This window comes from Vipera berus (genome assembly GCF_964194415.1).
Source record: "Vipera berus genome assembly, chromosome: 1".
Classification (NCBI taxonomy): Eukaryota; Metazoa; Chordata; class Lepidosauria; order Squamata; family Viperidae; genus Vipera; species Vipera berus.
Genome location: NC_138202.1, coordinates 273,645,398 through 273,670,650, shown reverse-complemented (window position 1 = coordinate 273,670,650; position 25,253 = coordinate 273,645,398). Strand labels below are relative to the sequence as shown.

General features: G+C 40.7%; 1 protein-coding gene across 1 annotated transcript in view; it reads right to left on the bottom strand.

Moving 5' to 3' along the window:
• The window catches only part of UST (uronyl 2-sulfotransferase), a gene marked incomplete at its 5' end in the record, with an annotated part of 116,141 nt that extends 91,208 nt beyond the window's left edge, over positions 1-24,933 (bottom strand). Inside the window, 2 exons of the mRNA XM_081346782.1 lie at positions 20,068-20,617; positions 24,718-24,933. Coding sequence (XP_081202908.1) covers positions 20,068-20,617; positions 24,718-24,933 — 766 coding nt within the window. The remainder of the gene's footprint in view (positions 1-20,067; positions 20,618-24,717) is intronic.
• Between the last annotated feature and the right edge of the window lie 320 nt (positions 24,934-25,253).

The window sequence follows — 25,253 nt, the reverse complement described above, 5'->3', positions numbered from 1 at the left end:
TGTTAAAATGAGAAAGAGATGAGAAAAATAGGGAGACCTAATTTCCTACAATAAGGGACGCGGTGGCTCAGTGGGTTAGGACGCTGAGCTTGTCGATCAGAAGGTCGGCAGTTTGGCGGGTCGAATCCCAAGTGCTGCGTAGCAGAGTGAGCGCCTGTTACTCGTCCCAGCTTCTGCCAACCTAGCAGTTCGAAAGCACGTAAAAATGCAAGTAGAAAAATAGGGACCACTACGGTGGGAAGGTAACAGCGTTCCGTGCGCCTTTGGTGTCTAGTCATGCCGGCCACATGACCACGGAGATGTCCTCGGACAAGCGCTGGCTCTTCGGCTTTGAAACGGAGATGAGCACCGGCCCCTAGAGTTGGAAACGACTAGCACGCATGTGCGGGGGAAAATTTACCTTTACTTTAATTTCCTACAGCTTTTTTTTAAATTAGACAATAATTAAAAAATTGTTAATTGTCTCATGTATTAATACAAATTTGGTTAACAATTGTATTCCTATTCAGGATAAAACCATGATGATTCTTTGTTGAGCACCAGAGCCACTGGAATTACTAGTGACATATTTGCTGGATTCTTGTAAAAGGACTCTTTTAAAAAGATGAAAGAAGAAAAATAAAAGATGTCTCTTCCAAAGAATTACTGAGAAGAACTGGAGAAATGAAGGTGAATTTATCCTAAATAGTTTCTGAGTCCAGAAATACTAAAACTTGCCCCAATGTTCCAAAAAGACTCAACCTAAGACTCTACAAATCCACATGCTATAGACAACTTAAATCACGAATCAGTTTTAACAAGACTTCCAGAATCCTATTACACAAGTATCTAGAACACTCATGAAACCAATTAGTCTTGAAAAATTAGATAACAAGCATAAAATTAAACAAAGGAAATCAGCTGCAATTTATTAATTAATTCAAGGCACATTGCAAGATATTTTCAGTACAGAAACAAAAAGGAGAAATAAGCTTGGCATCTAAACTATGCATAAGATCAAAATCTCTTCTTTCTTGAATGGCTCTATGCCTTATTCACATAAAAATACCCCAAGCAATTAAAAAACAAACAAACAGATGTTTCCTGCTCATCCTACTCCTAAGATCATATCCATCTTTCTGGCTTTATTCCCAACTTCTGCTTGCTGAGTCAATTTTTCATGCTACCTTCAAGTTATAAGTGAAGGAGGTTCTTAAGATATATTTCACGGACAGCAAGGCAATTTTTATTTAAATTTCTGCTTGCTGTTTGAAAAGGTAATCAAAACATCCAGATTTTCTTTCAAGGGCTGGAAGATGGCCATATTAATTTACTTTCAGTGACCATCCTTCAAGATTTGCACCAATGTCTAATAGCAAAAAAAATCCAATATCCCTAGCAGTCCAAGACAAAAGAAACACAGAGGATGTCCGATAAAATGATGCTGTAGTATTTATAGCTTTGTGGGGAAAAACAACTGAAAGCCCACAAAAGTGCCAGATAGACGAGAATGGTACAGGAGGAGATCAAGATGCAACTCTTTTGGATGATCTTAGAGAACAGAGGGTGACGCGTGCTGCCTTAAAACGCTCAAAAAAGAAAAGAAAATAGGTCTAGTAGAAATCTATGGAACTTCCACAACATACTGATAGTCAAGTGGTAGTTGTGTTTTTAAGAGTTTTGGGATGATATGTATGGTAACAGAATCTTTAATTTGGAATTAATGGACAATTTATTACAGAGGAAGAGGAAGAAAGTTTTGTGGGTTAATGTGGGTTAATTTGTGTAAGAACTATCTATTATAGCCTATTTTGGCTAGAGAGGTTAATAGGGATAGGTGTTTGTGATGTGTAAATGAGAATATGTTTAGGAAATAGTGAATTGTGGAAGAACATAGATGGGAATGACGCTAGTTTTCTTTTATTTTAGTTCTTTATACACATTTAGTATTATTAAGGATTGGTTTACTCTATATAAGCTAGAGAGTGATGGATTTTAGAGTTTATAATTGTTAGTATATGATTGTTCATGATTGCTTTTTAGATATATACCTTGTATTTTGCTCTGGGAAGTCGGGGGGGGGGGAGGGGGGGAGGAGGGGAAGTAGGGGGGGGGAGGCAGGGGAGGGAGGAGGGAGAGGGGGAGGGGGGGATAGGGGGGAGGTAGGGAGGGGAGGAGGGAGGGGGAAGGGGGGGGTTTAAAGGAAAACTGTATTTTAAAACTTTTCAATAAAAAAAAAAAAAAAAAGTGCCAGAAGTCTGAAAAACAAAACTTTAAAAATTATTCTACATCACAATAATATATTTCTTGCTAAAGACAGGATTAACACACACATACAGTAGTGACAGAGAGAAAGGAAGGAAGGAAGGAAGGAAGGAAGGAGGAAGGAAGGAAGGAAGGAAGGAAGGAAGGAAGGAAGGAAGGTCTGCCTTTCTCTTAATATTTTCTGAATGATATTGCTGAGAGTATCCAATGTCCTAACCTACAATGAAGGAAAATAGAAAAGGCTTGTGTCCAATTTAACATATTTCTCCTTTTTGAGTGCCCGGGTGGTAAGACTATGTTATTATTAGTAAAACAGATGGCATTTACTTTATAATTATAATTTAGAGTACAAAATAAATACAACCAACACTAAATTATTACATTATGAAACATTATGAAGTTTTTACTTTTAGGGAAATTTAAGAATGGCTTAGGTTTTAAATACGAAAATACAAAAGCCTATATACTATCATAGAAGTCAATTTCAAACTCATTAGATGGAATCACATTTTGCTAGTTTTAATCAATGTAAGGAAAAATGGAAAATCAAAGTAAAGTCTTTTTTTTTATTTGGGCAGATACATAACCACACATACGGGCACAATTTGTTTCCAGACATATTCCAGTGCAGGTTATTCTCAAATTATGATCATAACTGGGATCAGAATTTTGAATTTCAATCACTAAGGGGTCCGGATCTTAAGCAAGTCATCACGTAACTGAACCTAGTTTTTGACCATTTTTAACAGGGTTGCTATGCAAATCACCATGACTGTTAAGTGAATCAAGCAGTCCTTAAGTGAAACAAGTAGTTGTTAAGTAAAATTAGCTCCCCCAAATGATTTTGCTTGCTGGAAGCTGATTCTGAAAGTTGCAAATAGCAACCTTGTGACCGCAAACACTGCAATCGGTGTAAATGTACACTAGTTGCCAAGTGCCCAAATTGCACAATGGTCGTCACTTCGGGGATGGGGCATAAGTCACTTTTTCTGAGGCCTTCATAACGTCAAATCATCAATATACAAATGGTTGTGATTTGAGAACTACCTGTAGGACATTTTATTTTAGAACTTTTTGCTTCATTGTAGTATCAACAAATAAGACTTACCTATATACACATCTGAAATGTTAACAGCACTGTACATTTTATCATAAAATAAACCTTTTCCAAAATACATGCATACGTTTCCAAATGTGCACATAAATTATTTTCATCTAGACAAAATCCTATAAAGTAAAAGCTAAAAATAAGACTATTCACTAAAACATTATATATTCTTGCAAAATAATACTCTGCTAAAAAATGAGTTTATTCCAAATACTGCTCACACATAGGCAATCGTAACAAATTCTACTTGAAATTTGATACGTGTCCAAAATATAGTTCTTGTCCCCATGAACTACATGCTTAAAATACTACCTCCCCTTAACTGAACACCCACTGCTGAAATTTATGCTGGATAACCAAATGTCCTTGCCACCCACATTTGTATTTTTTAAAGAGTTATGTAAAATATTTCTTGGTCATTTAATTAATCAAGACAGAATTATCTCTTTGTCAAAAACTAAAGTAACAACTAGCCATTAAAAGAAACTGGAAAGTTTTTTTTAATCCGTATGTTTACAAAGCAAGTGCAATCCTCAGATAAATCAATATTAAAGCAGTTTACATGGATACACAACTTTGTATATTAACACACAAATTATCAAATAGCCATTCTTTATCTCTGCATTTTACTATCCTCATATAAAAATATTTGAGCACTTTGTTTTCAAATATACAAATAACAAGGTTTTTAAATAACTGTTATTTGTATTTTATATGAAGAATAAGGCAAGGAAAAGCAGCTTGATCACCTGTAAGCATGTTTTTTTTTAAAAAGAAATCTCTACAAATCCACCTATGTCTGATATTTCCAACTGACTGATTTTACTAATTTACCAAACAACTCATAATTCGATAGGCCATTTCAGACATATTTTCTTACCTAAACAGAAAAGGACCATGAGCAGGCAAAGAGCAGTATGAGTGACCTCCGACCTCTTGCTGGCTTCTCCAATGATTTTCCATGTAGGAATCTGGCAGCAAGTGTTGGAAATAACAATCACTTGTCTGTGGAGGTGCAGTAGCACGACAGCACTGAACTGTCCAGAACTTTGTCAAATTTAAATCCCATGGGAGTCATGGGTCCCAGATTTTGGACACATTCTGTAAATTAGTCCATCTGAGGTATGCTGATTCAGCTATTGTCCTATGATCGCCCAATTGAAGATTACAATCAAACAGATACAAGAGTTTTAATAGCATATAGATCAACATTTGCATGCTTCTTCAAAGGAAAGATTTCGGGAAGTTCATATTTACATGAATTCAAATCCAAGTCAATAAAACAATTACAATCACATAGATAAAAACCAGCGTAAGAGAAAATAGTCTTAATTTATCACCCTCTACAGCACAAGGTCTTAACATTGTATTCAAATGCAGTTTTATTTTTTTAGTCTTATCTAGTTTTGTAATAATACTGTATTTTGGTAAATGTAAGAAAATAATGTAAAAAAATGTTAGCTGAGACTTTTTATTACCGTAGGATTAGTTAATGTTACATATTTTGCATTGAAGTCATTGTTAACCGCTGTTAAGTGTTCAACTGAATTGGAGATTATATCCCTAATACTTCTTTTAAATTAACAGCAAATGTTTAGAGTCTAAATGGAAAATGAGAATGGAGCTAGCCTTGTCAAGTTTGACCCCAATTTTTTCAGAGCCTCTTTCTCAACTAGTCCCCTTAAGCCAGCATTGTGGTCAATAAATGCAGTGAGGGGTTTTTTCCCCACCCAATAAATGTGTAGCCAGTTGCATAAAAGAATGTAAAAATACATAACTGCAAGAAAGAAGACCAGAATTGCTAAGTGTCACCCATGCCCTCAGAATGAACCAAATGAACCACATACCTCACTAGAACAACTGACCACACAAACATTAGAAGAGCCAGATAATTCCTGGAAACACTCAGAGAAAGAACAAATCAGTGGAACTAAATCCTGTCTATCACCCAGGCCAGCACCTAATTCAAGCCATATACAACAGGCTGACAAGGCAGATCAGTCAAAATAGAATGGGTACCATTCTATAATCACTGATATTTTCCAGGTAGCCTTTAATAACACAGCATTCTAATTCACATAGTGATCTCTACAGTACTTCTGCATCTCTGAACCGAGAAATGCATGGTGTAACATCTGCAAATGAAATGTGATCTCTGCTTTGGTAGAGGAAGCCCAGTGAATTATAAGTAGTTGTCAACTTACAACCATTCATTTAATAATCATTCAAAGTAACAAGTGCTCTAAAAAAAGTGCCTTTTAACTTGCACTTACAGCCATCACAGCATCCCCATAGTCATTGATCAAAATCTGTGACCTTCCCAGAGTCTATGGAGAAAGCTAGATTCCCTTAATGACCGTGTGATTCAACTGCAGTGATTCTTTTAAAAGCCATGGCAAAAAGGTCATAAAATTGGGTGTCAATCACTTAACAACTGACTTGCTTAGCAACAAAAATACTGGTCCCAATTGTGGTTGCTAAACCAAGGACTACTTGTAAAAGAAGGTAATGCTACATTTTAAAAAGATGTTTCTTAATGCATGTTTCGAGATGCAAAAATATACGTTTTCTGTGTAAAGGTATTTCTCTTAAAGGTATTTTTCAACTTCTACCTTATTGACATTCAGCAAAATCTACTACTCTGTTGCCTCTGAAGAGAAAAGGTTTTGATTTGTGTGTGCTACCTGTTCTAACACATGCTGGTGAAACATGGACAGTAACCTCACAGTCAATACAAAAGCTATGAGTGGTGCAGAGTCATGAAAAGATACAGTAGTGGCCAAAATTGTGGAAACCTTTTGGGAAAAGTGTATTTTTTTAGGTCTGATGGATAATAACAACACTTTTTGGGGGAAGTAGTACCATAAAATTATATATCAATGGAAAGATAATTTAATCAAGAATGTAATGCAACATTTGTTCAATTATTTGTACTGTATTCAATGAAAAGTTATAGCCAAATAACCAGAAAAAGAAAGCACAACTTGCTTAGGTTGATATACTGTAAGGTAGCTTTCCTTCATCTGATTGTAGCCAATGAGCACAAGTGTTTAGAAAGACAATCAGGTGTCATCTTGTTTTGGCAATGAGCCAATCAGATCACAGTAGAATTCACTTATTGATGTCATCTATTGAAGCTTAAAAGAGGACATTTGTCAGTGTGTTATGTGATTGCTATCAAGTTGGTTGGGTTTTTTTTCCTTTCATTTAGTGAGCTTGTAAAACGTAATAAAATTAAAGTAATGGTGCAAAGAGTTGACTGGTTGCCCAGAAAGTGATGTAAAATAGTATTATTAAGTGAACAACACTACAGTTATAAAGTAATTAGAAGAAAAATTGGTGGAAACTTAACTAAAGGTGGCATTTCTACTGCACACTTTTCCCAAAAGATTTCCACAGTTTTGGCCACTACTGTACATGCTTAGCATTATAAGACAAGATAGAAAGACCTGCACATGAATTAGAATACAAACAAAAGTATACAGTATCATCAAGAGAGTAAAAGAACTGAAATGGAAATGGGCTGGTCACAGAGCAAGAACAACTGATGGCAGGTGTACCGAGGCAGTCATAGAATGGATCCCACTTGATAAAAAGCATCCACGAAACATGGATTGATGACATTAGCAAGTTTTGCAGGCCCAATTGGCAAAAGAAAGCTCAGAACCATATTGGTTGGAAACATGCAGAAGAGGTCTTCATCCTGCAGTGGTTAGACAATGGCGACGGTGATGGTGATGGTGATGATGATAACTTTATTGACATTACATTTATTTCTTTGGTATGCTGAATTGTGTGAATACAACTGGAATTTAGAAAAACATTGCAAAGTTCAAGTGAGCTTTCTTGCGTGGGAAGTCAGCCAAAGCACCAGTAACAGTTCAAATGAACTTTTTGTTTCTACTATTCTATTATTTTAAAGCGTCAAGGAAGAATGAAATTGCTTTTCAGCAATCAGGATTATTAAAGGGCAAAAAACAGAGGAAAGCACACTATTTTATGTTTAACATGAGCACAGAAAGTAAACAGGTAAATGCAGAAATTAACAATAAAACCATTTATATTTTGAATTTATGAGTACTGCTCTTCTTCTCCATTTTTTGGGAATGATGTTTTTTCAACTGTTGCATTAAAATATTCATTACCAGATAATATCCAGCTTTATTGTTTTGTTATGGTTAGCCAACCTTTCTAAACATTTTTCACTACCTTCCAAGACTGTGTAGATAAGAATGTGTTGCCAGTCATTCATTTTTATGATCCTCTGAAACTCTTCATATAATAATCTCTTTTATAACATGAAAAGAGAGTGATCCTTAAATAAGGAAAACATTATCCTACTGGACACATATGACACAACACAGGGTCACCTACTAAAAGGAACTTAATACAAAATACTTCTATATGCTTGCATGATTGAATATAATTACAGATATGCAAGTATAGGATTTTTATTTTATTACCTTCTTTTCTCCTCACCTCACTGCCAAATCTGTAAGGGTATGTGGGAATGACATTGAGAGTCAGAACTAAGAAAGGCAACAGAACAAATGGTCAGATAAAAGGCAATTTAGCCCAGAGCAGGAATGTGGGTAGGGCAAAAGCCTCAAAAGAGACTCTCCCTAGTTTATTGGGCTGTAAATGGGAGGGGGGATATTTAATTCTGGATTTACAAGATTTTGTGAATAAAGTAGAATTATTTTATTTTATTTTATTTATTTATTTTAATTCCATTTATATCCCGCCCTTCTCCGAAGACTCAGGGCGGCTTACAAGCTTAGCAGTAGCCTTCATTCTATGTATATGCCTGCTTATTAGGGCTTTCACACACACCCCAAGCGGCATTATTACAAAGTCAGCTTATTGCCCCCAACAATCTGGGTCCTCATTTTACCTACCTCGGAAGGATGGAAGGCTGAGTCAACCTTGAGCCTGGTGGGATGCGAACCTGCACTAATTGCAGGCAGCTGGTGTTACTTAAGGAGGCATTAGCCCACTGCTCCACCAATTAGCTTACAATAAAGTAGAATTGGCTCATCTGGTTATGTTTTTTGTCTGGTCTACCTCATACGCCTGACGAAATCTTACACCTGAATCATTCAGTGAAAAATGCTTTGCTCTACACAGATAAAACTGCCATCAACCCAAAGATACTGCCACCCGACTAGCTAAATGCTTTCACTTCCAATTACCATAAAGCGAACTTTTCTTTCTATCAGTATGAAAATCTACCGCAACTTGCCAGTATAATTCTTTAAAAAGCAGTCCAGAGTTTTTCTTCATAAACATTATGTGTGTACATCAGCACCACAACAAAATTTTCCAATAAAAAGAACGACCTTCAGTAAGTTATTTTCATCAAATAATTTATATTTTTTTTGTAGATAAACATTTTAAACCTATTTGATAATCAGCTTTCTGTAACTGAAAAAAAAACAATGATCTAGGTATATGTAATGAATTGCATCAAAACACTGCATAAAACGCAAGTCGATCAACTAGTAGTACAGTAATAGATGACCAGAGGAAAAAACAACACTGAATATTGAAAAATAATACTGTAATGTATATCCAAACAACCAAGTTAAGTACATTAAAACTAACACATGGAAAAAAGTTACATCACAAATCATCTTTGTGGCATTCATTCATAAAAAAACTCAATAGTTTCATAAAACTGCAGCTGTTGAAACAACTACCAACTTCAATGGAGTCTTTTAAACATATTTTACCACAGAATCTTTCAATCCCTATCTCTGAAACATTACTACTGTCTGTTAAGAATGTATCATGAAATAAGAGGGAAACCACACATACCAAAGTCTAGGAACTGACATTTAAATACTGTTTAAAAGATGGTTTACCACAAATAAAAAGTTGTGTTTTCTTTACAAGCAGCTTGTCAAGTTAACAGAGAACTTTCCATTCAATCTGCATTAAGGTGATAATTAAAGGACACTTCACATTTTACTGTAAAGCTTAAGTGAATGTATCTTCTATTAGTGCCGAAGTGATTTCCCCCACCTTAGACACTCAGTGGAAATATACACGGCAGGTCTTAACTACTATGGTATTCCACTACACGTTTCCATGGCATGCATTCACATGTCAGCCTGCACTCAAGCTTAATCCATAGAGTACAGTCACTAATATTTTATCTGAAGCATGTCTAAACCAGACAATGAAGGCAGATCAATAATGTTGCCTAAAAAGAATGAAAATATCCAATCGCCTCATTTGTGTTAGAACAAAATGGATGGAGGCTACATTCTGAAACATGGAAAAGAGGAAAAGCCACAATTATGAAAGCACGTTGACTCAGTATCCTGTGTTTTTCCCTTTAAATAACTGTACAGGACCAGTTATGGCTCAGTGTTTTTGTTTTGTTTTTTCAATCAACCTCTGCAACATAACTGCTTTAAGCTCATGCACATAATTACCATAAAGGCCAAAATAACCAAAGTATACTTTTCTGGTAGGGTATGAATCAACCCTGTGCACAATATTTAGAGAACACAGAACCACTAAGAAAAAGCAACACCCTCTAACACCAAAGATGCATAAATTCAAAGGGAGTGAAGAACTTTTTTTAAAAAAAAGAGAGAAAGAGAAATGGTAAGCATGCAGATGGAACTGTATTTTTCAGGCTAGCTACCACTTCAGTAAAGGGATGCGGTGGCTCAGTGGGTTAGGACGCTAAGCTTGTCGATCAGAAGGTTGGCAGTTTGGCGTGTCGAATCCCGAGTGCCGCGTAACAGTGAGCGCCTGTTACTCATCCCAGCTTCTGCCAACCTAGCAGTTCGAAAACACGTAAAAATGCAAGTAGAAAAATAGGGACCACTCCGGTGGGAAGGTAACAGCGTTCCGTGAGCCTCTGGTGTCTAGTCATGCTGGCCACATGACCACGGAGATGTCCTCGGACAAGCACTGGCTCTTCGGCTTTGAAACGGAGATGAGCACCGGCCCCTAGAGTCGAAAACGACTAGCACGCATGTGCGGGGGAACCTTTACCTTTACCTTTACCACTTCAGTTAACATAATTTTGATTCAGCTCCAATTTAAAAGAATCTGAATTTATGATCCGTTTTGTAACTGCTGAAAAAGACGGCAGCAAAATATTATTTAAGTATTAAATGAATACAGCCAACATAGCAGATAGTAGAAACTTTCAAAAGAAATACCAGAAGATGTGTTTTAATAACTACATAATGAATAGGCTAACATCAATCAATAATCTAGACCGGGGGTCCCCAACCCCCAGTCCTTGGACCGGCACTGGTTGGTGGCATGCCTGTAACCGGTCTGCGCAAACAAGCAAAGCCCCATCCACAGGATGCAGGCAGCACACAAAACCACGCCCCCTCAAGTCCGTGAAAAAAATTATCTCCATGGAACCGGTCCTTGGTGCCCAAAAGGTTGGGGACCTCTGATCTAGACAATGCATAGAAGGAAGAAAATACAATGAAGTACAACATCTACATGAAACCGCTGGGTGAGATCATTCGTGGTTTTGGAGTTGGGTATCATCAATATGCTGATGATACCCAACTTTTCATTTCGACCCCAAACCACCCCAGTGATGCCCTCGCTGTGATGTCCCGTTGCCTGGAGGCGGTTCGGGTCTGGATGGGGAGGAACAGACTTCAACTCAACCCTGACAAGACTGAGTGGCTGTACATTCCGGCATCCCGGGACATTCAAAATGTTCCATCACTTTCTATGGGGGGTGAGTCTTTACCCCCCGTGGATAGGGCTCGCAACTTGGGAGTCCTCCTAGATTCACGGCTTACCTTAGAAGATCATATAGTAGCCGTGACTAGGGGGGCTTTCGCTCAGGTTCGCCTGGTGCGTCAGTTGCGGCCCTATCTAGACCGGGATGCCCTGTGTACGGTCACTCATGTGCTCGTGACCTCTCGTCTTGACTATTGCAATGCTCTCTACATGGGGCTTCCCTTGAAGACCACTCGGAGGCTCCAACTGGTACAGAATGTGGCCGCGAGAGTTGTCTTGGGAGTTTCCCGGTACTCCCATGTTACACCTTTGCTCTGCGAGCTGCATTGGTTACCAGTTGTCTTCCGGGTGAGGTTCAAGGTCTTAGTGATGGTTTTTAAGTCCTTACATGGCATGGGTCCGGAATACCTCGGGGACCACCTGCTGCCGGCGTCGACTCCCCTCCGCCCTGTGCGTTCCCACAGAGAGGGCCTCCTCAGGGTGCCTCCGGTCAGAGAATGCCGGCTGGTGGCCCCCAGGGGGAGGGCCTTCTCTGTGGGCGCTCTGGCTCTGTGGAATCAACTGCCGGTCGAGCTCCGGATGGCACCGGATCTCTGCTCCTTCCGGCGCGGGTTAAAGACCCATTTATTTGAACAAGCTGGCCTGGCCTGATGGGGAGTTAACTTAGGGTTTTAATATTTGTATATTTTTACTGTTTTATTTTGGGCAATAATTTAATTCTTTTTTAACTTTTGTACTTTTGTAGTTTTATTATATGCCCTGTTCACCGCCCTGAGTCCTTCGGGAGAAGGGCGGTATAAAAATTTAATTAATAATAATAATAATAATAATAATAATAATAATAATAATAATAATAATAATAATGTGAGTATATTAGGAGTGTCTGCCAAAAACAAACAAAATTCAATCAAAGGATGTATCTGCATTTGTGAAAATTATGTTCCTTAAAAAGAACCCCACAACCAAAGTTAAAATAGTCCAGTACAAAAAAAAAAACCCAAATCAAAAAAACTTAGCCCAATATAATAAAGTCATAAAACAAATATACATATGTTAGGCTCCCCTAATGTTGTGGCCTTAGCACTAGAGGGAGGCAGCCAGATGTGCATGGCCTCCTAAAAGGCCAAAAGGGTTAGGGCCCTCCAAGCTTTAATCCAAGCATTGCAACAGACAATGAAATCTCACAAGGTGACATTGTTTAATCGAGGGACTTAGAACATACTTACCCTCCTGAATCAGGTGCAATGGGCAGAAACCTTCAGAGACAGGCAGTCATCTGTCCCTGTGCCATATAGGCCTTCAAAGGAGAAAAGCAGCCCTTTCCTATAAGCAATTGACATATCATCCTAAGTGATACATGGTAATCACTTGGTACTATTACCATTTAGGTTTTACCAAATAATACCAAATCTAGTTGCAGACTTGCTATTTCAAAGGGAATGCAAAGTTTAGTTTGATATAAACATGTAAAACAGATGGCTTCCTAAATTCCAACTACAGGTGAAGAAGTAAGAGGAATCTGAGTGCAGAATCAAAAGACTGATCATACTAGAATCCCTACATAGCCACAGGCGGACTGACTCCAACCTCCATTGAACTCCATGGACTCTTATCTAAACTCCATGCAGGTATTAACCCCCTGTGCACAGGCTTTTTAACAATAAAAATCAGTTTAATTGGATCTTCACGTATGTTTCCTAGCTTTCAAATCGTGTCTTCAGTATCAGGAAATCAGTCTACAAGAAAGAAAGTAACTTAGTTCAACTTATTATAATGTAATAACCCACAAGGCTCCTTTACGTGAATTTCTAGATGAAGTTACAGCAGCACTCCAGTCATTACCAAACTAATGGATATATTTCTTTGTCAGAAATATTTTTATGTACTAAATCATACAGAAAGTAATAATTTGGAGCCTAAACTGCTTCTCTGCTTGTGTAAGGGATGGGGAGGAATTTGTTTTACTAACTGCCACCATTCTGTAGTACACTCATAATTTCTGCATGTGCCCCAAATACTAGAAAAGATTGTGACGAACTGAAAAAATCCTGGAAAACCTATAAACTGTTGCCCATTAGTGGAAGAAAAATATTCCAATGTTCATATTTTTATGATGCAATATACTAGGTCACAATCCAATTATACACTTTTGCGTTGCTCCTGAACTTCTGTTGCCAATATGTAGCTAACTCCTGCAGAATATGTAGAAGAAATTACTCACAGGCAGTATAGTATATTTCCTCATACTAATATCTGTGGGCAGGCTGCAATGAGGGAATGAAGTTAACATAAATAAATGCTTTGTAAAGTGTAAGCCTGCAGAGATATTATATTTCAAAATTATTTTTATGTACAGTACAGTATTAAATTCAGGTAATTTCATAAAAATAAAAAAACACTAAATAGAAAATAAATCAACCTGAAAGTACCTTGACATAGCAAAGTAAACAGGCGTTGTTGAAATAATCAGGATGAAAAGACAGAATTAATATTCCTTGGAATTTCTGATGTATTTCTCATTTTGGTTATACTTGGTGACAGCCATAAATAACACACAGGACTGAAGAAATATTATTCTCATCTGGTTGAATGATAATAGTAGCTGATATGGAGTACAGTTTGTCAGACTTTATATTATGACAAATTCCATGCTTGAGTCTACGATAGGCATATGTAATTTTGCTGCTCCCAACCTGTTGTTTTAATGTTTTGTGGCTTTTTCATACAAGACTGTTCTGTTACTCCATTGCATATGTTCATCAGGGACATTAATTCTGCTGCCTAATCTTTCTAACTGCTTTTTCTACCAACTGTACATGATATTTGGGTGGATGTTATAAAAGCACTCTAAACATTGTAAGGAAGTTGAAAGAAGTTTCATGCATATTTGCTTTCTTAGTATACAACGTTCCTCTTAGCCTTCTAGGCAAAAAGAGTGAAAAGACCATTAATAGCCACCACTACTGTACATCATTTATTTCTCAATAACTCCTTGAAAAGAAACATGACTGCAAAGTGATTACACTTCATGAAGGCTGAATTTTCAAGACTCCAATAGTCTTAATTTTTCAGGGTTTTGTACATTTCAAAACCCTTCTCTAATAAATTCTATATAGATAACACCCAACAAAGACTGTCTAGAAAAAGTTTCAAAATCAATAAAATGAGTAAGCAAAATGTAGAACCTTGATAAAATTAAAGTCTAATGGATTTAGGAAAAACATATATACAAACAGACTTTTCATAGTGGGAAAAAAAAATCCTCAAACTTAGGTTTGATTCTTCTTCTGGCAAAAATGTTACAAAACTATTAAAGGCAGAGCCCTCACATTTTGATCAAGCTTTCTAATTCAGAAAGGTAATGTGTATGTTTCCTACCAATCACTCATCAAACGTTTCTGAAAGGGAAGTGCAAAAGTGTATGCATAGTAGTCCCTTTCTTCCACTGATGCTTGCATCCTAGTACTAGATGTAGCTTTTAACATTTTATTAAAAGAGGCACTCTTTGTGGGATGGTTGGCTCATAAGGATTTGGTAGTTTCAATGGTAGTTTATTGAAAGCTTTCCATTTTGGCTACCAGAATCAGCTTTCTAGAGGTTCCTGGTATTTGTGGATTAGTGATTCAAACTAATTCAAGTAAAAGTTATTTAATACTATTATTTGTACTCCAAAGTTTCAACTATATGATAATAACTTGAACCATTCTACCAACTTTATTGCTAATTCTACCAACAAAGTAGTCAAAATTTGACCCCCATGGCAGAAACTATTTTTGCATTCAACAGACCATATATTGTAGCCTAGGGAAGAATAAAACAGCCTCTTTTTCACCTTTTTCCTACCATTTGTATTTTAATTCAAAGGAGACATTTGAAGCATAGGGAGAGATCAAGTGTTCTACACAATACAGCAGGGGTGTCAAACTGCTGGCCCGCAGGCCAGTTGCATCATGTGGAGGCCGCACCCACCCCAGCTCCGGCAATGTGATGCGGAGAGTTTGACATCCGTGCAATAGAGATACTACCTGCCATACCAGCAAAATGACAGATACATTCATCACTGACTGCTACAACCTACATTCCTGAAATATAGGAGAATCCAACTGCATTTGTTCCCTAACAAAATAGGATCTGAGGGGCCCTTGGTGCTCTCTGAGCTCGCTAGCTTCTTGCAGATGTTTCATTACTCAAACTAGATAACATCATCAGTGTTAGTGTGCACCGATGACGTTACTGTCATGGTTCCGATCGACAGACAAATAAAGCAGAACTCTGAGGCTTGCAAATTCCTCAAAAAACATGTTTATTGATACAGAGTATTGGTACTTCAAAAGTGAAACCAAGTCTGAAGACGTGCATAACAATTCCCCAATACAAAGTTAAAAAATCCCACCCCCAAGGCTATGTAAGCAACTACGTTTCCCCACTCAGCTTGTTGGCGGGTGTTTCATGAAACGCCCAGCCTGCAGTCTTGGGAGCAGCTGATGACCTTGGTTCCCATGAGAGAAAGTTTGAGAAAGTCTGTTTTGTCTAGGGCAGGGCTTTTCAACCTTTTCACTCCTTGTACCACTTTTAGGATATGGCAACATCCGAGTACCACCAGTCGCCTAGCAAGGTGTCAAAAACGTGATGACCAAAAAAAAAAGGAAAAAAGTCATGAAGTACAGGTAGTCCTCGACTTATAACAGTTTGCTTAGTCACTGTTTGAAGTTACAATGTCACTGAAAAAAGTGCCCCCCAAGCCACAGCCGAGCAAGACACCTGCCTACCTGCCCACCGGGCGGTGCTCTTCCTCCTGTCCAAGGTTTTCATTGTTGTGAGCATTTCTGTTGAGGATTGGCAGCGGGAGTGGGGTGGGTGGTGTTTGGTTTTTATTCCCCCCATCTGCTGGGTGGTTGGAGCAGGTTTTGGTAACTTCACATGAACCTGGGACACTGTGACCGTCATTAATATGAATCAGTTGCCAAGCATCTGAATGTAAATCATAAGACCCTGGAGATGCTGCAACATTCCAGCTGATTGCTGCTTCTTCTGGGCTCAGAAGCACCAGGATCAGCGCCAAGCTCCAACTGGAGCCTGGCACTGATCCTGGCGCTTCCACTGAGCCCTGACAGCCCCAAAGAAGCATCGATCCTGGCACTTTCATTGAGCCCTGACAGCCCTGCAGCTCCAGCCATCTCTCGCTCAGGGTTGTGCAATGCTGCCACTGCTGCCACTGGTTCCCCTCCCCCGCTACTTTTCTAGGATGGTTGTGTACCAGGTGCCAATGTACCACAGGTGGTACCCGTACCACTGGTTGAAAAGCCCTGGTCTAGCACAACACCTGGCAAACCACCTCCCTCTGTGCTATGTGGCAACTAGAAATGAGAAGGAAAAAGATGGCTGCAGCCATGCTCATTCTAAAGTTGACAGTTACCTGATTTGGGAGACTAGCACTGATAATGTTACCTAGTTTCAGTAATGAAACATCATAAGAAAGCAATCAAGCTCAGAGATCACCAATGATATCTCACTTCAATTCTGAATACAAGTATTTGCTTTATTGGTAGAATAGGACTTTTTGGAGCAGACATGGAATTGATAAAGAACGAAGTAAACAGGGAGAAGCCTCACCATACAAGAATATCCCTCTTGTTGTTGTTAGTTGCGAAGTCGTGTCCGACCCATCGCGACCCTATGGACAATGTTCCTCCAGGCCTTCCTGTCCTCTACCATCTTCTGGAGTCCATTTAAGCTCACGCCTACTGCTTCAGTGACTCCATCCAGCCACCTCATTCTCTGTCATCCCCTTCTATTGCCCTCAATCTTTCCCAGCATTAGGCTCTTCTCCAGTGAGTCCTTCCTTCTCATTAGGTGGCCAAAGTATTTGAGTTTTAGCTTCAGGACCTGGCCTTCTAAAGAGCAGTCAGGGTTGATCTCCTCTAGGACTGACCGGTTTGATCGCCTTGCAGTCCAAGGGACTCGCAGGAGTCTTCTCCAGCACCATAGTTCAAAGGCTTCAATTCTTTGGCGCTCAGCCTTTCTTATGGTCCAGCTTTCACTGCCATACATTGCAACTGGGAAGACCATAGCCTTGACTATACGCACTTTTGTTGACAGGGTGATGTCTCTGCTTTTTAGTGTGCTGTCTAGGGTTGCCATGGCTTTCCTCCCGAGGAGCAAGCGTCTTTTAATTTCTTGGCTACAGTCCCCATCTGCAGTGATCTTGGAGCCCAGGAAAATAAAATCTGTCACTACCTCCATTTCTTCCCCATCTATTTGCCAGGAATTGAGAGGGCCGGATGCCATGATCTTGGTTTTCTTAATGTTTAGTTTCAACCCAAGTTTTGCACTCTCCTTCTTCACTCGCAACAAGAGGCTCTTTAGTTCCTCTTCACTTTCTGCCATCCCTCTTACATAATGGTGAATATAACTGTAGAGTATTAAGTACCACATAGATTTTTATGACTATTAGTACTTAACTCTAGCTTCTGAAATAACTATATTCCAGATATGTCTAAGATAATAAGCAGTGAAGTATATGTATACATTTGTATTATCAAGATCATTGATATTTATTATAAAGTTCAAGATATTTTTTCTTACTACAAATTAACACAGTATGACTGCTTTCCTCAACTAAATGGAAAACAATTCTAAGCACTTTTCATTTTTATGTTCTTCGTAATTCTTCACCGCCTGAGTTTGTAGACTTCAAACCAGAAACTGGGCATCAATTATTTTTTGCGTTGGGTCTCTCTCAGAAAAGCATTAATTTCCAATTCTTTTCAGCGTAGTTGAATAAAATAACAGTACAGCCTCAACTTTTTACTTTTCCATACTTAATATATACTAGCTATTTCTATAACAATAAACTCATATCTGAATCACAAACCTGAGAGTGATTCACATTCCTCCAAGGAAATGTTCAGTATTAAATACATTTACTGGATAAAGGGAACAGAGAAATACCAAAACTCACAATGCAATATAATACATCAAGCAGCCTTTGGTGTACAGAAAAGCAGCTTCAAAAGAAGCTTTTATTTCCATTTCTTCAGTGATGGTGGATTTTTATTTGAAAAATATTATTCCACTTCTTGTCTCTCTTACAAAAGAAAAAAAAGTATACGGACCCAGATGTGGAAACTTCATTACTAAATTCCAAAAGGAACATTCACGATCAATCAATTTGGGAATTGGTGATGTTAACAGAAGGAAATACATAAAACACAATAACCTCTGAAATAAACTTATGTATTCAATAGTAAATGTGCTTCATAATAAAGCAATACATATATACAATTATTGGACATAATACATAAATGTCAGAAAATGGACTTACAACTGCTATACAAACTGCAATGTCATTTGAAAGTAGTAAAAACTAAATCAGCTGGACTGCATGTAAAATACATTAGGATATTAACTAAATGTTAACAGTGAAATCTCTATAAACTTAACAGGAGAAATATTATAAAGGAAATGGACATTATTTCTAAGTGTCATTTCATAAATTACAATGGTCTGAAATAAGATCATTTTAGGTGACAGCATTAAATAACAACAACAAAAAGAGAGACTTTACTAACATATACAGTTCTCCAAACATTCCAAAGACAACAGATACAATGGATGTCACCCACTCTATGGGAAATCATCTGCCAGCTGCCAGTTACACCACTGCTGTGATCAGCGGATGACTTTGACACATATTTAAATCCAAGGGTCCTATTATAACTATTTTAGGTTTATGGTTAACATAGAGTGTCATTACTTTCCACTGAATTTTTGTAAGTCTCCTCTATTAAACATTCATTATAGCCTAGTTATCAAACACTAATAACAGTCTACGGCTGTCTGTTGAACAATATTTTATCTCTGGGAGGCTGGGATCAGGTGTGAACCTCAATGATTTATCTAATAAAGTCAGAAGTGATATAGGACTTTTTTGTCACCCTCTAGTTCCCCAACTATTCTATTACAAATTGGCTCCTACTGTACATGGAGCTAATAAGACCAAAAGAGATGTTATTTATTGTTGCTAAAGAACAGCTTTATAATGAAGAACATGACAGTTACCAAATATTCCAAGGATTATGAAGTGAAAAGGAGGAAAAGAAAATATTAACTGTAGTAGCTAAAATTCCAATCTTTGAAAGATAATGCTATGGATTAATTTATGATGGAAAGTGCATACTGAGGACCCTATTAAAGCAATCTGTCCAAATAATAAGGCTAAGGATTCATAAAAGCCACTGTTGTGAGTACTTCTTACTTACTTACTTCTTATTTATGCCTTAAAGCTTTATTTCTTTAGGGCCACTTAAATGCAAATTAAAGTATCCTTTAATTCACTTAATAAGTTTGATCCTGTCAACCTTGGTTATAATAAGTAGGATTTCCCCTTTCCCTCCCCAGTACGCTCATATGTAATATAATGAAGTCAAAAGTTTGCTTGCTTGTTGGCTCTTAATAAAGCAGACAGTACAAGGAAATCATCCTAATTAGGTAGCAAAGACAACTCCCCTCCCAATTCCAAATATTTAATTCAGCATTTTTCACCTCCGCTACTAATCGCCAACTTACCGTTGCAAGCGCACCTTATTTGGAAAGCCAAAAAAAAAGAAACAGAAAAAAAAAACACCAACCCCTCACGGAGTAATCTCGCTCTCTCTCCTTTCTACTTCTTTGAAAGAGAAGGATGTTAAATTTCCTGGGTCCGCTTACGAACTGATGGCAGGCAGAGAGCTGTGAAAAGATGCCCCTTATAACCAACAAGTGGGAGCCCCAATTTAAACTTCGGAGACCCCCCCCGCCCCCTTTCCCAGACTACGTAAAGGAGCCCGCGAAGTCTTCCCTTCTCTCAAGAAAACGGCTCTCGCTTCGGGGGGAAAAACTCCCTCCAGCCCCGAAACGCGAGGGGGGTCCCTGGCCTGGCTCTCCTCCATCCCCTTTTCCGCGGCAAGAGCATCCCTGCCCGCTTTCTCCCTCCGTGGCCTTACCCAGATAGTGCCTCAGGTCCAGCAGAAAGTGAGGAGGGCCCCCGTTGAGCTGGTAGAAGAGGGAGCCTAGGCAGAAGAGCAGCAGGGCGGCCATGCAGAAGCCGTAGTCGCGGAGGGAAAGGAAAGGCAGCAGCGAGAAGGGCCTCCTCCTCCTCCTCCAGCCCGTGCCGTGACCGAGACCGCCCGAAGAAGCCGGGGCCACATGAGGCCGGGGCTCCGGACAGCCCGCGCCGTAGTGCTTCGGAGGCGGCGAGGCCGGCAGTTGCAGCTGCTGCTGCTGCTGCTGCTGCTGCTTCATCGTCGTCCTCGCCGCCGCCGCCGCCGCCTTCGCCGCCGCCTCCTTCTTCTTAGACAGCTCGCCGGGCAGAGCGCATCCTCCATCCGCCTGCCCCGCTCCGCCTGCCCCGCACGTTGGAGGGGAAAAGTTCGCCGGAGGTTCACGAGCTTTCTCTCCTACCCATTGCCGGCTTGCCCAGCGTCGGGGCGAGCCTAAGACCCGGGGAAAGGAAGCACCCCACTCCCCGCCGCCGCCGTTGCCTCCCCGATCGGGCTTTTTTTAGTTCGGTCTCTCCGCCGCCCGGGCGGCTTTCAGCTCCCTCTCGCCTCGCAGCGCCGCGCTCCAGTCAGTTTTGCAGGCTCAAGTTACAAGTCCGGTGCCCTCAACTCGCTGGAAGCAAAAAAAAAAAAGTTGTTTGCGTCTCTCGCCCGCCGCCACCTTCCTCTCTGCCCAACTCTCTCTCGAGCTCCCGGGGAGAAAAGAAGGAGGGCGCCGTTGCTCACGACCACAACGCCCCCTGGAGGACGGCCGCGACGGATCGGGCCAGGCGGTGGGATCGTTCGAGGCTTCTCCGAACTCCGCTCGAATCCTTCCCCTGGTGGCGGAAGGCGTCATCGACCTCCTTTCCCATTCAGCGCTGAAGAAAAAGGGCGGGAGAAAGTGGTGGTGGCTGGGGGGGGGGAGAAAGGGGGAGATGGTCTCCGTTTCCCCAGGCCGACTTTTTTCTGGCCGAGAAAGGCGGATGGGCTTCGGGATGACATTTAGCGCCCGCAAGCGCTAATAAAGCTTTAGGCCAGGGGTCTTCAAACTTGGCCCTTTTATGACTTGTGGACTTCAACTCCCAGAATTCCTCAGCCAGCGTGCCTGGCTGAGGAATTCTGGGAGTTGAAGTCCACAAGTCATAAAAGGGCCAAGTTTGAAGACCCCTGCTTTAGGCCGCCATGATAAATGATTACATTAGATTTTTTTAAAAAAATAAATGATCAGCTAGCAAACTAGGGCTTCCTTGTTCTCAGGGCTGTTTGGGAAGATACAGTATTTATGTTTATAACGAAAAGGAACCTCTCTTAACTTCCCTCTGCTTGGCCTTAAAGCAGGGGTAGGCAACCTTGGCTCTTTTATGACTCATGGACTTCAACTCCCAGAATTCCTGAGTCGCTGACTCAGGAATTCTGGGAGTTGAAGTCCATGAGTCATAAAAGAGCCAAGGTTGCCTACCCCTGGCCTAAAGTGTAAAGGAAGGCAGTAAAGCGGGGCAAATATTACAATCAGCCAAATGCTGTTTCTCTCATTTTTTTTAAAGGCGCGACTTTTTCATGTACAGGGCCAGTTCCAATCCATTGCAAGTAAAAGCATTTTCGTATTTATTGTGTTAAGACTACTAATTCATAAAGGGAGGGAGTGTTGTCCATAGAGAGAATTTTCTAACTTAAGGTTCAGCGAACTTCTCAGGCTCGTGATTGCCGCTATGTGCAGGAGTTACTGGGACTTGCCTCAGATTTTGTTTCTTCCTACTAGGTTAAAAGTAATGCTCCCTTTTTCGATTCCCCTATAACCTGGATTCAGAAAAATAGGGCTGTACTCCACCATTTCTATCTCTCTGGAGCTCTGATGGTATGTAGAAATGTCCTTGGAAGATAAGAGGCAAAGCAGCTGCCTAGACCACAGTCTGACAAAACTTGAGTGGGAAAGAGGAGGAGATGAGGAAAGCATCTCGAGGGATTTTCCCTAGTAAAAATGAAGGATGGAAGGAGTACTTTCAGATTTGCAGGATTCTGTTAATGCAGACATGTCAAACACAAGGCCCCGGGGGCCGGATCCGGCCCGCAAAGTGGTTTCATATGGCCTGGAAACAGTGAGGGAACAGTCCCCACTGCCTTGGCCCTGGCCCAGAGACCCTCCTTCTGCCAGAGACCCCCAGATCTGTCCCACTCCTGCCCAGGCCCCCATAGGCACCCTTGATGCGAACGATGTAGAGCTGGCCATGCGCACCCAGTAGGCCATAGGCACTCTAGCCACGCCCCCCAGTAGGCCACGCCCACCCTGGCCATACCCACCCGGCCCCCTGAGGGCAACCGCAATGCTGATGCGGCCCTCAATGAAATTGAGTTTGACACCCGTGTGTTAATGTAACTTTTTAATAATGGTAGAACTAATACTCCTGCATGCTTCTTGCCTGGAACTAGTAAATAAACTGATTGCTGTTAATGTAATCTTGTAATAAAGATAGAATTAGTACTCCTGCATTTTTCTTGCCTGGAACTAACAGATAGACTAACTCAGGGGTCCCCAACCCCTGTGCCAGCAGCATGCCAGAAATCAGGCCGCGCAAACAAGCGAAGCCCTATCTGCAAGATGCAGGCAGCATGTGAAACCACAGCCCCTCTGGTCTGTGGAAAAACCTCTCTCTCGGTCCCTGGTGCCGAAAAGGTTGGAGGCTGCTGGACTAACTAGTTGCTGTTAATGTAACATTTGTAATATAGATTGAACTAGCACTTCTGCATGCTATTCTCTTGTTAGCCTTGTGAGGCTAACGTGAGAATAGATGAAGGCAGTGGTGGGATTCAGCCAGTTTGCACCACTTCAACAGAACCGATAGCTAATTTTTGGTTGCCCAGGCCCAGAATGGATTTCTGGAAGCAGCATCCACACAGAGAACTGGTTGTTCACATATTTGAATCCCAACAATGGACGAAGGCTCTCTTACAACATTACAGTCACTCTGTCTTTTGCAAGGTTCAGGCTCAGAGGCCTAGTTTGAAAATTCACACGCAGGGCCAGCTGGTTTTGAAGCAACCATAGCCCTTACCCAAAGCTTATAAAAATGCAACCAGTTGACCAGTTCAAAGATAAATGATTCATTTATGGACCACTTTTAAATTCTTTGCTTATCTGTAAGAAATACAGGTAGTTCTCAACTTACAACCATTTATTTAGCAACTGTTCAACGTTATAACGGCGCTGAAGAAAGTGACTTATGACCATCACAACATCCCCGTGGTAACATGATCAAAATTCGTGTGCTTGCCAACTAATACGCCTTTGACAACAGTTGCAGTGTCCCAGGGTTACGTAATCGCCATTGCGACCTTCCTAGGAAGCTCCCAACAAATCAGTGGGGAAGCTGATTTGCTTAACAACTACATGATCATCTAAACCAGGGCTTTTCAACCTTTTCACCCATTGTACCACTTTTAGGATATGGCAACATCCGAGTACCACCAGTCGCCTAGCAAGGTGTCAAAAACTTGATGACTAAAAAAAAAAGGAAAAAAGTGAAGTACAGGTAGTCCTCAACTTACAACAGTTTACTTAGTGACTGAAGTTACAATGTCAATGGAAAAAGTGCCCCCCAAGCCACAGCCGAGCAAAACACCTGCCTGCCCGCCTGGTGGCGCTCTTCCTCCTGTCCAAGGTTTTCATTGTGAGCATTTCTGTTGAGAATTGGCAGCGGGAGTGGGGTGGGAGTTGTTTGGCTTTTATTTCCCCCATCTGCTGGGTGCTTGCAGCAGGTTTTGGTCACTTCACATGACCCTGGGACACTGTGACCATCATAAATATGAATCAGTTGCCAAGCATCTGAATGTAAATCACTAGACCCTGGAGACACTGTAACATTCCAGCTGATCGACGCTTCTTCTGGGCTCAGAAACGCCAGGATCAGTGCCGAGCTCCAGCTGGATCCTGGCACTTCCACTGAGCCCTGACAGCCCCAAAGAAGCACCGATCCTGGCGCTTTCGTTGAGCCCTGACAGCTCTGCAGCTCCAGCCATCTCTCGCTCAGGCTTTTGCGATGCTGCCACTGGTTCAGCTCATTCCCTTCCCCCCCTACCACTTTTCTAGGATGGTCGCGTACCACCTACCAGGTGCCAATGTACCACAGGTGGTACCCGTACCACTGGTTGAAAAGCCCTGCCCTAGGGAAATATTGTTTTAGAGCCATCTACAAATATTAAACTGCCCCTCCATATTAGTCATGCTGGCTGGAAGAAATGCAAGTTGCATTAGAAAATTTCTGGAAAGCACTAGGTTGGAAATACAGTTCTTTTAAAATAAACTTTTATTCTCAAATTTCAGCAAACTTTCTTTAGCCTAGTGATCTATGACTTCAAGAGAAATATCCAATTGCATTATTTGGTAGACATGAAAAAGAAGAGGTTTAAAAAAAGCTTTTGTTTTCTTGAAGAGAAAGTATCCGAATGAAAATTCTATTAGGGACAACCTTCTATGGTTCCATTTTGAGGTCTCTAGTATGTCTATTTCCCCATGTTCTTTTCGAAGATACTGGGTTTTCTCGAAAATAAGACCCGATCTTTTATTTATTTTTTGCCTCCAAAAGAGGCACCAGGTCTTATTTTGGGGGGATGTCTCACCTTAGGCCCCCCGCAGCCAGGCCTCTCACACCCCAATAACTGTCGTGCCACTGCCTGAGTAATTTTGTGGCTGCACACCACATGACGCATTGCGCCACTGCTGCTGCTTGCTACAAGAGGCCACGTGGCTTGTTGCACCACTCGCGCCGCTACTGCTACTTGCAGCAACAACCTTTTGTGAGCAGCGGCAGCAGCACAATAGGAGCTACGAGCCATGCAGCCTCCAGTTGCGAATGGTGGCAGCAGCACAATTGGCATGATGAGCCCTGTGGCCTTCTGCTGCAAGTGGTGGCAGTGGCATGATGCGCCACATGGCATGCAGCCGCAAGTGGCCGCAAAAGAACTCAGGCAGCGGCGCACAAAAGGTTGTTGCTGCAAGTAGCAGTAGTGGTGCGATCCTAAGGTAAATGGGTGTAGGGCACATGGCCAGCTCCATCCCCCACCCCCGCCATAGCTTGATTTTTATGCATGTGCTTCACCCCAAAACTCAGCCTTATTTTGGGGGTGGGGCTTATATTAGGCGGATACATAAATTT